Source organism: Oncorhynchus tshawytscha, linkage group LG01 (assembly GCF_018296145.1).
Source record: "Oncorhynchus tshawytscha isolate Ot180627B linkage group LG01, Otsh_v2.0, whole genome shotgun sequence".
Classification (NCBI taxonomy): domain Eukaryota; kingdom Metazoa; phylum Chordata; class Actinopteri; order Salmoniformes; family Salmonidae; genus Oncorhynchus; species Oncorhynchus tshawytscha.
In genome coordinates, this window is record NC_056429.1 from 66,046,858 (window position 1) to 66,062,269 (window position 15,412).

At 42.1% G+C, this 15,412-nt stretch overlaps 1 protein-coding gene across 34 annotated transcripts in view; it reads right to left on the reverse strand.

The window, feature by feature from the left end:
- Positions 1 to 346: 346 nt before the first annotated feature.
- ank3a (ankyrin 3a) overlaps positions 347 to 15,412 on the reverse strand; it is a 157,571-nt gene continuing 142,505 nt past the window's right edge. For 24 of the 34 annotated variants that reach the window (XR_006083756.1, XR_006083742.1, XR_006083760.1 and 21 more), the window contains 8 exons: positions 9,658 to 9,789; positions 8,740 to 8,883; positions 5,571 to 6,543; positions 5,100 to 5,286; positions 4,696 to 4,773; positions 3,800 to 4,185; positions 3,278 to 3,363; positions 347 to 2,474 (listed from right to left, as the gene is read on the reverse strand). Coding sequence is in view for 5 of the 34 variants with exons in the window: in XM_042324451.1 (XP_042180385.1) it covers positions 3,298 to 3,363; positions 3,800 to 3,916; positions 4,102 to 4,185; positions 4,696 to 4,773; positions 5,100 to 5,286; positions 5,571 to 6,543; positions 8,740 to 8,883; positions 9,658 to 9,789 (1,781 nt within the window). In the remaining 29 variants the exon portion in view is untranslated. Of the gene's footprint in view, positions 2,475 to 3,277; positions 3,364 to 3,799; positions 4,774 to 5,099; positions 5,287 to 5,570; positions 6,544 to 8,739; positions 8,884 to 9,657; positions 9,790 to 15,412 lie in introns of those variants that run through there. The other 10 variants (XM_042324451.1, XR_006083763.1, XR_006083762.1 and 7 more) reach the window with 10 other exon arrangements.

The window sequence follows — 15,412 nt, forward strand, 5'->3', positions numbered from 1 at the left end:
AATACACTTTATAGAATATTTCATTTCTTGAAAATGTTATTTTGTTACTACCTCTTCTTTGTCTGGCTAATTATTCAATCAATCATTCATTACATTACATATATGTATTTTATTTTGATTTTACCTTTATTTAACTAGGCAAGTCAGTTAAGAACAAATTCTTATTTTCAATGACGGCCTAGGAACAGTGGGTTAACTGCCTGTTCAGGGGCAGAACGACAGATTTATACCTTGTCAGCTCTACCAACCTCTTATTTCTTAGCCTAAACATTTCACAACCCATTAGAATTTCTTACAAACATAATAGATTCGACATCACATAAACAAAGATAAAACAGAAACAAAATATTTCAAAACCAATGCTTTTTTATTTATTTTGTTTTTAAATTACATTTTTTTTAAGACGCTTGAAACATTGTGGTGGCGTCATTGCTTCTATAGCCTCTAAAAGAAGACTTTGAATAACCAAAGTGCTAGAATAGTTACATTTCAATGGCTTCACTCTGTTAGTAAGAATTGTACATCGAAAAAATTTGCTCAGTTGAAAACACATATCAAACAAAATTGACAAAATTGATAGTTCAACCATATCAAATTACCCTCTACCCCCTGATTGACATGTAAGATAGGATATATGATACAATACCCTAAATTGCTTCACTTGTCAAAAGAAATGAAGTCCTTTACATGGTTGTCATGTCCACAGCATAAACATCATCACACTAAGTCTGAGCCTTCACACCAGAATAACACCACACTTGAACTACATGGGCCTCTAGTCTAACCAATACAAAGAGAAGATCTAATGCAAAGTAATCGCCAATGAGCTATCAAAACAATGCTAGTTAGACACTGCATATAGATTCTCAAGCCTAAAAAGATCACACAATTTCAGAGTTCAACACAATTTATTTTATGCTTAAATAATCGTTTTGACCATCCAGTGTTTTTGTCATACATATGCTATCAAGAGTTACAATCAAATAATGCCTTGTGTGTCTTTATGTGAGTAGATTAAACTTAAGGAAATACTTCCCAAAAACCCCAAAACCCCATCTTTAAAACCACAGCAGCCTTTATAAAACCAATTGACACACTGCTAAAATGATTACAAACAGTCTTACAGTCTTACAGCGACCTCTACACCTTATAGCCAATACACACAATACATTTATAATTTTACAGCGAGACAGTCTTCTAGCATATACATTCAGATTACTCCTTTCTCATAGCATTTATGATAAACCCTGCAGAAGCCGCCCTTCAGTTGTACATAGAGAAGCAGTAATCCTCAAGAAGCTATAGAACAAACTTTCTTCATACTGTTCCTCGTCCGAGACAAAAAAAAACACTTATGTTTTTTTTTTTTCTTTTCTAATTTCAAATATAAAACTGGTGACAAATGTTAAGGCTATAGTTGTACACAGATAAAGGGTTTTAATTCTAATTTTTAATACAGTGTTTTCAAACTTGTACAAATTTTACTTAAAATAATGTGAAAGGCATGCATGAAAATATGAGTACTCTGAAAGACTGCTTTTGCAGAATTAGATACATCCCCATTTTGGGAATCACTGAAATTTGCAGAAGATTTTCTGGAAATTTCCTCTGTTAAAATCAAACCAGCTTTTTTCATATACAAATGTTATACCTGCTATAATAATTAATTATACAACAACATGTGAAGTTCACTCAAATCTTGAACCATTTTGATAATCATGTTGAAAGCACTTGTAAAGTTCTCTCCTCTGCATTATCATCTTGTAACTCATCATTTTAGAATTGTACAGATTGTAATTTCTATACAGAAAAAAGTCTTGTTATTTTCAGGTTTATAAAGGAAAACAAAAACCCCAGCAATTTACAACCTGACATTTATGGGTCCAAGAAAGAAAATATAAGGCGAGTGTTGGAGGTGGATCAGAAGTGATCCTCTTCTTTTTGTGTAATTTTGTTGAGTTTCTTTCTCCTACTATTAGAATTTAGCTTTTGTGCCATCTTTGGTCACAGGGCAGTGTATGTTCAGTTGCACCTGTGGTTTTTCTGTAATGGAGTCCTTTTTCGGTCTCACCACAATGATCCTCAAAAGCTCTCACGACACCAATGTTTTTTTTTTCTCATGACCACTTGTAGTTTTTCTGTAATGGAGTCCTTTTTCAGTGTCACCACAATGCTCCTCAAAAGCTCTCATGACACCAATGGCACGTTACGAGTCACAAACAGGAAGCATAATTCTTCTGGTCCATAGACCACAGGAAGTGAGAGCTGTACAATTAGAATTCAGATTCCATGGTGAGAACCTCCCAGATCCCTCAATTGACAGAGAGTGTTTTTCATGCTCATGCTAAAATCAGACGGGTCAAGTTCTTCACGCTTGAAAACCACACGTTGGAAGTATTGGGCTGAAATGTCCTATTTTCCTTTAGTTTCTAGTTGTGTGTAACTTTCTGCCGTGGAGACTAATTCCTGCACACCTGAAAAATAAGAAAAATAGGTTGAGTCCCTTAGCTATTACTAATTCTGATTACTTGATAGATGTAGTACCACTACATCATAGCATCTGAATTTTATGTTCCATTTTGCTAGCTACCCACACATTTACTGGAGCAATCATTCCCTCGATGACGCTAGAGAGTATCAAGAAGTCTGTTGGGCCACGGGTTGTCATGGTCACCCTGGTTGTCATGGAAACCACCAGCTGAGCCAGAGATCATGAGAGTGCCACTATTCTTTTTTTAATTCAGGTTTGCTTAAACTGAATATTTCACTGATGCATATAGCTAGCAACACCTTTCAGGGATTAACAGTAACCAATCAGATAGCAACCTCTCTGATGCAATTCCCACACGATAGTACTGTCTATGAGCTGGCCTTTGTGGGGATTTAGTGGATAGAGAGAGACAGACAGAGAGTGTCTGTGTGACAATATATGCTGAGGTGTGTTTTGAGCATTATCCATGGTCCCTTTGTGACTAGTCACCCAACCACACAGCTGATGTAACCAGAATCAAAACAGACAAGAGTCAGGCTTTCAGTTTGAAACATAAAGGTCTGCTTGGAGTAGAATGAAATACGTGAATCATCAGGACAGGAGAGTACAGTGGACAACATTGCAGAAGAAAACAAGTACAGTATAGTGAAATGGAGCACCAAGTTTAAACATGTATATGGAATGGAACAGAAAACATTGAGTACACCACTGAACAGTGACAGGGGATAGAAATGAATGAGTTTATTAGAGAAGTGGTGGGGTAAAGCACTCTATTTGGTAAAGTACCTGGTGGAGCACAGCTAGCCCTACGAGTGAAGCTTCTTTTCTCCCAACCTCTCCTCCTTCCTCCTGCTTTTAGCTCCATCTCCTTGCTGCAACACACACACACACACACACACGAGTGAGATGAGGCCAATTTCAAACCCCACATCCTGAGAGCCATCCTGGCAAGCAGTAACCCAACACAGCAACCTGAAAACCACAACCCGAGTGCAGCTAGACCAGAGATAAGCAACATGTGAGATGATTTAATATTAGCAACCTGAAAACATCAACCTGAAAGCAGTAAACCAGACCACAGAGGCAAATGTTTGCATCACACACATACGCAGATAGCAAGATACTGTGAAATCACACAAAATTCTAAAGGCATAGTGAGTGTTTAAATTCAATAGCGGCAGAACTCAAATGTCGAATCCCACGACCACATCCTGAGTTAAGGTCCCCACCCGTTTTCTGTTCAGGCTCAGAACCCCAGAACCCCCTTGGGGCAACCCTCTATGCGGCCTATTCTGTCGTCATGCCAACCTCTAGCTCCTCCTCCAGTGAGAAAGGGCAAGGCCAGAGGTCTCCTCGGTCCCACCTCCCCCTGTCCCCGCCCTGGTCGTCAGGCATGGACACCCGCCTGATGACTTTTCTGATGACCTGGGAAAAGGGAAGGAGATAATGATCATGGTCAAGATGGAGAGGGTATGGCCGGGATACACACACAAACACAAGTGGATAGGCCTTAGGATGTTTTGGGAGGAGAGTTTCAAGGATGCTTTGAGAAGGTGGGTATGATAATTCAGAGGTGTATTTTTAGGACGAGGGCAGAGGCAGATAGTTACTTTTCTAGTGATGATGTTACCGTCTTCATCGGTAAACTGTTCTTCTGTCACTGATTCGCCTGGAATATTCTTTGCCTGTTCTCCCTGTAAGTGCTCATGGTTAGGACTACAATCAGAACTGGTCCAAATTCACTTCAGCCAGTGTAACAGCAAACCACTAACACACTCTGCAGCAACAGCACCATCAAACTGCAAGCAAACCTCTAGAGACAGAATATTTTAGAATTCCCCAAGAGTTGTTGATTGAAACGATAACAAAATGAATGTGGCATGTCCCTTTAAATGGCATCACAGAGGCAACAGTGAGACACAAAATGATCCTTGATTGAAAACATGAAAGCAGGTTACCAGGCCAGGACACACTCGTACGCACACGCACACACACACACACACACACACACACACACACACACACACACACACACACACAACACTTCAACACTTCAAACAAACATTTCTGAAGTTTCCTTTGTCTCCCACTGATAGTTGTCAGTTAAGCGAGCCACACCAGTCCACTGCACACCAGAGGCAAAGCTAGGTTAACCATCTATAGCCAAACCTAAACCAAACCTTCACCCAGTCTCAGCAGGCTACCTTAAGAATGACCCGGCGCCGAAACACCCTGGTGGTGACGGTTTGTTCCTCATCAGTGCCAGACTCACTAAAACTCTGCTGAAGAGTGCAGGTAAAGCAACATTACAGACAGTGAGAAGGGGATATAGAAAACACACAAAAAAGCAGGCGAGAGAGAATTTGTTAGCGTCACACAATCCCAAGGTTCTTCTGACATCAGCAACAATAAACAATGGCACATCTGGAAAAAAGGGTGAAGTTAAATTTACAGTCAACCAAGTTGATTTAAAAGAATGGACATCCAGTTCGTGTCACTGTGAAAAAGAAACAACAGTGATGTACCCGATGAGCCGTATTCACTGTAGCAGACACACATTGTACAAAAACAGTTACAGTACATTATCTTGCATAGACATTGCAATTACCTGGACTTTCTTCTCAGACACAAGTACGCCTTCTTCCTTCCCATGTCCAGCTCTTCTGTTGGCTGAGTCCTGCGATAGAGGAAGTGACCCGTCATGAGGTGCTAGCTCCGTGTGATCGCCATTGTGCCTGGACCTCCCGGGCTCCCCTCTAGAGGAAGAGGTGGCGGAGTCACTGGAGTTCTCCTGGCTGTGGGGAGAGATTGGGAGAAAGTGTAAGGTTGAGACTTAGATTGAAACTCGGATTAATGGTTAAGGATTACAATTCAGAGAACATTGACTAAGATAAAGATCAATATTGAGAATAGGATGGGGTTGGTTACAAATTTATTGATCAAATAGTTTGTGATGAAGGCAGATTATGAAAAAAGACCAAAAGACTGAGGCGAAGATATTGAATCCCAGTTGTAGATGTACACGAAAGTGTATTTATCCTTAATCCATAGCAGTGATGGAATATATGTTTTTGTGTACCTATTTTCCTGGCGGTCTAGCAGGTCTGAGCTCACACTGCGGCTAGGTGTGGGCGGCTCCACGTTGACGCTGAATGTCTCACTGTGCCAACCTGGAAGTGAACACATGTCTTTTTCTGCCTGCTTCACCTGACTGAGAATCTCCTGAACCTTGGCCTCCGTCATTTCCTCGCCCTCCTCTTCCTCTGAGCCTTCCTCCAAATGAATATCCTCCAACAGCGACTTCAACTTGTCTTCTGTCATCTCATTTTCATCTCCATCCTTTTCCTCAGTGGAACCAGACACTCCCTGCTCCCCCAACGCCTCAGCCCCATTCTCTGGCTCCTTACCCCCCTCCAACACCATCTTATTATCCCCCTCTTCCGCCACCTCAGCCCCATTCTCTCGCTCCTTACCCCCCTCCAAGACCATCTTATTGTCCCCCTCTTCTATCACTTTATCCCCGTTTTCCGCCATCTCACCTGCCTCTACCACTTCCTCACCATCTCCCTTCACGACCTCCTCAGCCCCTGCCCGTCTGCTGTCCTGCTGTGCTTGCCATGGCGATGATGGGGAGGACAAAGATGATGAGAAGAAGGAGACTTGCTTTTTGACCTCTTTTTCTACCTCACACTGTTCAGGGGAAGCGAATGACATCTGTTGGAGGCTTATGTCCACTTCCTTTTTCTCTTCTTCCACTATCAGCACCTGGTCACCTTCAGCCATGGCAGCGGTGGGATCTAAGTCAAGGGTGGGAATGTACAGGGACAGCTCATATGGTCTAGAAGGGCTCCTATTGGAGGAGTCAGGCTCCATGTGGTCGGCCCAGGACTCGGACTGGGTGAGGATGAAGATAGGAGGGTCTGGCTTGAGCTGGACAGGGGAAGGTTCGGGATCTATGGTGAGGGTAGGGGGTTCAGAGTAGAGCTCTGTGAAGGAAGGGTCAGAGTGCAGTTGGGCTGGGGACTGCAGCTCCGCTAGGATGCAGTGATAATCTGTTGGGAGATGATATACTCACATGGACGCACATGACACAAGGAATCCCACATAAACCACACACCACATGGACTGAGTGACATGGACAATGGAACAGAGACTGACTATAGAGCATGCAACAAAACACCCACTAATTATGGTGACCCTCAGAGGGGACACTGGTCTCCTGAATCATCAGCACAATATGCAGCACTTTTGATTCACTTGAGAACTACCTTAGAGAAACCCAACGTAAAAATGGTATAAAACAAATGATACTTACACTGACAAAAACAATAAATATGTATGTCTGTCACAGCTTTTAACAGTTTTATGACAAGATAGTTTTGTTCTTTAAAGGGATGGGTTCATATGCAGCCATTGAGATGGGATAAGAAAACAAAACAGAAATAAGTAAGGAATGGTAGAAATGTCCATATGTGTGATGAGTGGGTTTTATTAGTTAACAGTTGAGCGGGTGTTTAGTCATGCTCACACAGAAAAGACGAAAGACGATAGGATGGGGCTTAGATGAAGATTTCTAGGGTAGAAGGGTCGATGTGAACCCAAGAGGGAGGTGCAGAAGGAGAAGGTATGGGGGACACAGGGATATTGACACACAGGACAGGAGGGCAGGGAACGGATGAAAGGGGGGTCAGGACTAGGGCAGTGAGACCCTGCAGGTGATATTAGGGGGAGGACGGGGTGGGACAAAGTGGGAAATGGGATTTCTAAGGATTCAAGACTGTGTGACTGGCATAGGGTCACAGAGGGAGACAGCTGGGGGGTGGGAGAAGACGAGAGGGGTGTAGGCTGACTGGGTTCCCCAGTGGGTTGAGCCTGAGGACTCGAAAACTGAGTATTGAGGGAGATACTTGGAAGGGATGAGGGAGAGAGCTGGGGCATGGGAGTAGAGGACAGGTGTGTGGATTGACTGGGGTCCCCAGTGGGTTGAAGACTTGGTGACTGGGGGATGAGAAGGAGACATGGAAGAGGAGAGGGAGCTGGATTGGGTGGTGGGGATGGGGGTAAAGGTGTGAGGCCCATGAGTGAGACAGAGGATTCATAACTTGGGGATCAGCGGTGTGGGAAGAGTAAGGGAGAGAGGTGTGGAGGTCTGTAAGACCAAGAATGAATCAGGGTTTAGGGAATGATTCTTAATCGAGGGCGACACTGGAATTGCAGAGGTGGAGGCGCGCTCATGAACAACAAAGCATGCTACTGGTGAGGACACACGACGATAAAAGAGAAACAAAAGACACAAAGAAAGCTAACAAAATACAAAAACGTATTAACAAGACAAGACAAAGATGAATGAGAGGACAGAGAGATGATTTTGATGAGGTGGCAGGGAAGGGGATGGGGAAGTGCAGAGATGACGGCACAATACTCTTAATAAGCCATTAGGAGCTGTTATAAGCTGCCCTGGAGATTGGGCTGTGGAGATGGACGAGCGCGTAAGAGGAGGAAGGTAGTCTGGTTTCACAGAGGACGAAGCTCTGTCATTCTATCCGGGGAGGGCTCAGAGGAACTGGAGGTAGACTAGAGAACTAGACAGATCTAGAGCTATAGATGAACAAAGTACAACAGACTGTCTGTTGAGTCTACTCCATGCATTAGGGAACAAAGGGGTTTATACAGTAGTGCCCTGTTGAAGGTACAAGGTAATCAGGTGAAAGCAGTGTGTTACAGCATGCAACTGGTTAGCATTATGGAAAAGTTTTAGTGTTTGTCATCAATTCATCTTACAAAACCCTTGGAGCACAAATGCAATTCGATTTTAGGAGGGCTTTAATAATATAAAAGGCCATGTCAATCAAGACCTCTCTAGAAAATCTTTGGGCTTAACATGCTATTCTCATCATCAGGGTTGGCTGGTGTCAATTTAATAGGAACCCAGACATTTCAGAAAGTGAATTAAAATACATTTCCTGAATTGACTAAGTTAAAAGTGAACCCATGGGACTCTGCATGCTAACATTTCCTCACACTCGTTTGAGTGTCAGAAAATGGTTAGACCGAAACGGACAAAAAAAAGCCGAAAGCGAAGGGTCAGACATCAGCCTGTCTAAGATAGGGTACTGTAGTCTCCATAGGCAAATTGCATTCAATAGTATAGCCAGGCAATTTGTTCTTATTTTTGCTACAGTTGTAAGGCAAAAACAAAAGAGGTAGCAGGAGAGGTAAGAGGTCAGCTAGATGGAGCTAAACTTTACCATCAGCCTGATCCAGGTAAACAGCGTTATCATCGGCAAAACTTCTCGTGCCTGAAATGTTACCATAGTCAAATATCGGCCCCTCCAGTAAAGTCACAATATCCATCCGATTGACTTTGGTCAGCACTCCAGTTAAGGCATCCGCTGTAAGGAAAACAGACCATAGAAAGTCAGTCCAACAAAGACAAGACACTGTTTGTTGTACAATATGACAGTTGTCTGAACAATATGCACTGTTCCTTAACCCAGATGTTGTCATTGTCATAACTCTTGCAGGGTAAATAGTTTACAATCACACTGCAGTGTGTGAAGGTGAAAAAAGGGTTGCCGTATTCTTCTCTTCTACAAGGAGACTGGGCCAAATGATATTTTCCTGTACTAAACATTATGTCCTTAGTAGGAGCATGAACATAATATGCAACTTCATATTAAGCTGAATGACAGCTGCATTAGGAATCTTAACAAACATAGAAGTCATTCTGCTTCTACATAAGTCCTTTCAATGTCATTCAGTATGAAATATTCACAGATACGAAGAGAGGGAAAGACAGGGAGTTCAGAAGGAGAGAGGGATGAGAGAGGTCGTGAGGCTCTTTTTATGGACATGGAAAAATACAGTAGCGAGGTACTCTGTAGTATTTATTTTACCTTATTTAACTTGGCAAGCCAGTTAAGAACAAATTCCTATTTTCAATGACGGCCTAGGAACAGTGGGTTAACGGCCTGTTCAGGGGCAAAATGACAGAATTGTACTTTGTCAGCTTGGGGATTTGAACTTGCAACCTTTCGGTTACAAGTCCAACGCTCTAACCACTAGGCTACCCTGCCGCCCACTAGTACATAATCATAATCATAATCGCGAGATGTGATAGAAGAGAAAGCCATAGAAATATATTTGGGAGAAGGAGAGACACTCACTCGTTGCGTTTTTACCGTCCCGGCTGACCCATTTCTTTAGCAGCATGAAGCTCTGCGCTGTCAGGGAGTTGGGGTTCTCCACTCGGATGTGGTTGATCTCGTCGACAGAAAAGTTCATTTCCCGAGCCAGCTCTGCAAACGCATCCAAAAATACATTACATCACAACAGTTCAGATTTAGTCTAGTCTTAGTCATTTTGACTCAAATATCATTAACCTTTTACTGCAGTGGGCTAAATCAGGGTAACAGAGTGTTTCTTGGTAGTCTTAAACAAATCACTTTGAAACAAAAGTATACAACTCACACACATGGCTAAGGACTTTAAAAAAAGAAGACACCTACCTATACCATGTCAGATATAGTTGAAATGTATTGAATTTTTTGTTTGCATCCCAATATTACACTTTATATACATCAAAGACTGAAATATATATTTTTAAAAAGCATTGACATAGAAACTGGATTTTCTGCATTTAAAAAATTATGTTTATGAATTATGAAATTAAGAAAAATATTATTTATTAAAAAATATGTGTTATATTTTTTTATTATACACATTCCACCCATGAGGCCACTAAAGGGCAATTTGTGCCCTTTCATTTTAGTCACATCACATTTATATTGCGTCATTAACCTATAGTAAACATAAGTCACTGACATGTGCACAAACATACACGTCAGTATACAAAACATTAAGAACACCTGCTCTTGAGCAAGGCACTTAAGCCTACTTTGCTCCAGGTGCACCATACCACTATGGCTGACCCTAATGTTTGGTATACTCAGTGTACATATATATCCTTGTCCTACCAACATGTTTTTCTGCATAACTTCCTATTCTCTTCCCAAAAGCAGAAATATGACAAACACATATAACAACATATAATAATGATCTGGACTTTTAAATTCCTAATTCAGCCCACATAGATACTGCAAATCACATACAAAACAAATCACATACAAAACAAACACACACATACAAGTGCAGAGAGGGAGAGAAAGAGAAACACAATCGCCAGGTGGTGCAAGGTTTTGGCGAAGCATTACAACCTGTAATTTAAATAGATTTGGATTTGGATTTCATGTAATGGACAAACACAAAATAGTCCAAATTGGTGAAGTGAAATGGAAAAAATTAATTGTTTCAAAAATATATAATAATAATTAAAACGGAAAAGTGGTGCATGCATATGTACTCACACCCTTTGCAACCAATTACCTTCAGAAGTCACATAATCAGTTAAATAAAGTCCACCTGTGTGCAATCTAAGTGTCACATGATCTCAGTATATATACACCTGTTCTGAAAGGCCCCAGAGTCTGCAACACCACTAAGCAAGGGGCACCACCAAGCAAGCGGCACCATGAAGACCAAGGCGCTCTCCAAACAGGTCAGGGACAAAGTTGTGGAGAAGTACAGATCAGGGTTGGGTTAGAAAAATAATCCCAAACTTTGAACATCCCACAGAGCATCCTTAAATCCATTATAAAAAAATGGTAAGAATATTGCACCACAACAAACCTGCCAAGAGAGGGCAGCCCACCAAAACTCATGGACCAGGCAAGGAGGGCATTAATCAGAAAGGCAACAAAGAGACCAAAGATAACCCTGAAGGAGCTGCAAAGCTATACAGCGGAGATTGGAGTATCTGTCCATAGGACCACTTTAAGCCCTACACTCCACAGAGCTGGGCTTTACGGAAGAGTGGCCAGAAAAAAGCCATTGCTTAAAGAAAAAAATAATCAAACATGTTTGGTGTTCGTCAAAAGGCATGTGGGAGACTCCCCCAAACATATTCGATAAGGTACTCTGGTCAGATGAGACTAACATTTAGCTTTTTGGTCATCAAGGAAAACGCTATGTCTGTCGCAAACCCAACATCTCTCATCATCCCGAGAATACCATCGCAGTGGTTAAGGGCATTGTGCTGCAGCGCTAGCTGTTCCACCAGAGACTCTGGGTTCGCGCCCAGGCTCTGTCGTAACCGGCCGCGCCCGGGAGGTCCGTGGGGCGACGCACAATTGGCCTAGTGTCGCCCGGGTTAGGGAGGGGTTGGCTGGTAGGGATATCCTTGTCTCATCGCGCACCAGCGACTCCTGTGGCGGGACAGGCGCAGTGCGCGCTAACCAAGGTTGCCAGGTGCATGGTGTTTCCTCCGACACATTGGTGCGGCTGGCTTCCGGGTTGGATGCGCGCTGTGTTAAGAAGCAGTGCGGCTTGGTTGGGTTGTGTATCGGAGGAATTTTAACCTTCGTCTCTCCCGAGCCCGTACGGGAGTTGTAGCAATGAGACAAGATAGTAGCTACTAAACAATTGGATACCACGAAATTGGGGAGAAAACGGGGTAAAAAAGAAAAAAAAGAATACCATCTCCACAGTGAAGCATGGTGGTGGCAGCATCATGTGGGGATGTTTTTCATCGGCAGGGACTGGGAAGCTGGTCAGAATTGAAGGAATGATGGATGGTGCTAAATACAGGGAAATTCTTGAGGAAAACCTGTTTCAGTCTTCCAGAGATTTGAGACTGGGACGGAGGTTCACCCAACAGGGCAATGACCCTAAGCATACTGCTAAAACAACACTTGAGCGGTTTAAGGGGAAAAAGGAACCCATCCAACTTGATGGAGCTGGAGCAGTTTTGTCTTGAAGAATAGGCAAAAATCCCAGTGGCTAGATGTGCAAAGCTTATAGAGACATACCACAAGAGACTTGCAGCTGTAATTTCTGCAAAAGGTGGCTCTACAAAGTATTGACTTTGGGGGGGGGGTGAATAGTAATGCACGCTCAAGTTCTGTTTTCTTTGGCTTATTTCTAGTTTGTTTCACATTAAAATATATTTTGTATCTTCAAAGTGGTAGGCATGTTGTGTAAATCAAATGATACAAAAAAATCTAAAATCAATTTTAATTCCAGGTTGTAAGGCAACAAAATAGAAAAAATGCCAAGGGGGGTGAATACTTTCGCAAGCCACTGGGTTGCACCTGTTACTCGGTCGCATCATTGTCATTGTTATCAACGTTCCACAGACGTCGCAGCCACATTGATGTCCAAAAGTAGAACAAGGGCTAATGATTTTGAATGGGAGCTAATGACAGTTTCGCACAGTGATGTAGTCGAGTCTGAATCAAGTCCCAAGTCCCCTGTGCTCGAGTCCCAGTGCTCGAATCCTGGTCCAAGTGCTCAAGTCTCGAGTCACTAGGTCCATATTAACTCAAAATGAAGGTTATTCACCCAGTCAGATGTAGAGTATTGGCAAGAGGAATGTTGTCAATAAATAGTTTGATGTCCCTTTTCCTTTCTTTTGATGTCCCTTGTCCCTGATGAGATTTACCAAATGTTACTTTGCATATAGGCTACTAGTAATGTCACCAGGGCCACGTTCAGCTGCAAAACGTTCTCGAACGTTACAGTTAGAAATTCCATGAATAGAGCCGACATTATTCCTCATTCAACATGTCAGAGGCATGTTTGTTCTACATAGAAATATACTATCTGAAGTTTTCAAAATGTTGTGTGCTGCTGAACACGCGCCAGGCTTTTAATGAGGTAACATGACTGAACAAGGTGTAGCCTAAACAAATGGTAAACGGTCCGGTCTACAAGTAACCTAGTTTTAGAACAGCCTGCAATGTAAAATGCTGCCCGCCAATGCACAATAGAAAGAAAGGAAATTAGCGGCACTATTATGGGTCTTATCTTTTGAGAGGTAATGCTTGAATCAAGCCATTTTCATTGAGGAAAAGAGGGAGACTTGGCTACAGATCTTGGCTATGAAATGCAGTGGGGACAGTGGGATTAAAAACAGAATGTAACCTTTATTGAACTAGGCAAATTAGTTAAGAACAAATTATTATTTACAATGACAGCCTACCAGGGAACAGTGGGTTAACTGCCTTGTTCAGGGGCAGAACAAAATATTTTTTCCTTGTCAGTTCAGGGATTCAACCCAGCAACCTTTCGGTTACTGGCCCAACAGTCAAACCACTAGGCTGCCTGCCACCCCAGTGGGAAGGTTGAGCGAGACTACAAATTCAAACAACTCAATGCTGCTATTGTTTTTAATTTCGGGAAAGCAGCTTGTGTTTCTTAACCAGGCAAAGGGTAGCTAACTAGGAGGCCAAACTGGTCTCAGAGCACCTCGTATTATTCTGTATGTAAATCCGGGACACTCCATTTAGTATGATATGTTACATTTCGTATGGGATGTATTCATTTGTGGATGTACATCACCAATTCGTATGACATGTTACGAATTACAATTTGCATTATATGTTACGAATTTACAAGACGTGCAATATTTTACGAATTTGCAAAACGTACTATGTTACGAATTTGCTAAACGTATGGTATTTTACGAAGTCTAGCTAGGTGGCTAACATTAGCTAGGCTAGGGGTTATGGTTAAGGTTAAGTTTAGGAGTTTGGTTCAAGGGTTAGTGGAAGGGTTTGCAAATATGCTAAGTAGTTGCAAAGTAGATAAAGAGTAGTAAGTCATAGAAAAGTTGCTAATTAGCTAAAATTGTCCCTGATGAGATTCAAACTCACAACCTCTGGGTTACTACACGTTTGCACTATACGCCCACCCACCCTGACCAACGACCCATAAGTAACCATCTGTCTTATGTAACCATACCAAACACAGGGTTGGGTAGCTTACTTTCTAAATGTAATCTGTTACAGTTGCTAGTTACCTGTCCAAAGTTAGGGTAATCCAAAAGTTACCCAAACTCAGTAAAGTAATCTGATTATATTCAGTTACTTTTAGATTATTTTCCCCTTAAAAGGCATTAGAAGACACAAATGTATGTTACCAATTGAACCACATCTATTGCAGGATAAATCCATGTTAAAGTTGACATAGCTGGCCATATATGGATGTTAAATTTTACTTTATGGGTTGGATATGTAGGTTTCTTCTAACCCATCGCTTTCTACTACATATACAGTGGGGCAAAAAAGTATTCAGTCAGCCACCAATTGTGCAAGTTCTCCCACTTAAAAATATGAGAGAGGCCTGTACATTTTCATCATAGGTACACTTCAACTATGACAGACAAAATGAGAAAAAAAATCCAGAAAATCACATTGTAGGATTTTTAATGAATTTATTTGCAAATTATGGTGGAAAATAACTATTTGGTCAAAAACAAAAGTTTCTCAATATTTTGTTATATACCCGTTGTTGGCAATGACAGCGGTCAAACGTTTTCTGTAAGTCTTCACGAGGTTTTCACACACTGTTGCTGGTATTTTGACCCATTCCTCCATGCAGATCTCCTCTAGAGCAGTGATGTTTTGGGGCTGTTGCTGGGCAACACGGACTTTCAACTCCCTCCAAAGATTTTCTATGGGGTTGAGATCTGGAGACTGGCTAGGCCACTCCAGGACCTTGAAATGCTTCTTAGGAAGCCACTCCTTCGTTGCCTGGGCAGTGTGTTTGGGTTCATTGTCATGCTGAAAGACCCAGCCACGTTTCATCTTCAATGCCCTTGCTGATGGAAGGAGGTTTTCACTCAAAATCTCACGATACATGGCCCCATTCATTCTTTCCTTTACACGGACCAGTCGTCCTGGTCTCTTTGCACAAAAACAGCCCCAAAGCATGATGTTTCCACCCCATGCTTCACAGTAGGTATGGTGTTCTTTGGATGCAACTACCAAAAAGTTATATTTTGGTTTAATCTGACCATATGACATTATTCCAATCTTCTTCTGGATCATCCAAATGCTCTCTAGCAAACTTCAGACGGGCCTG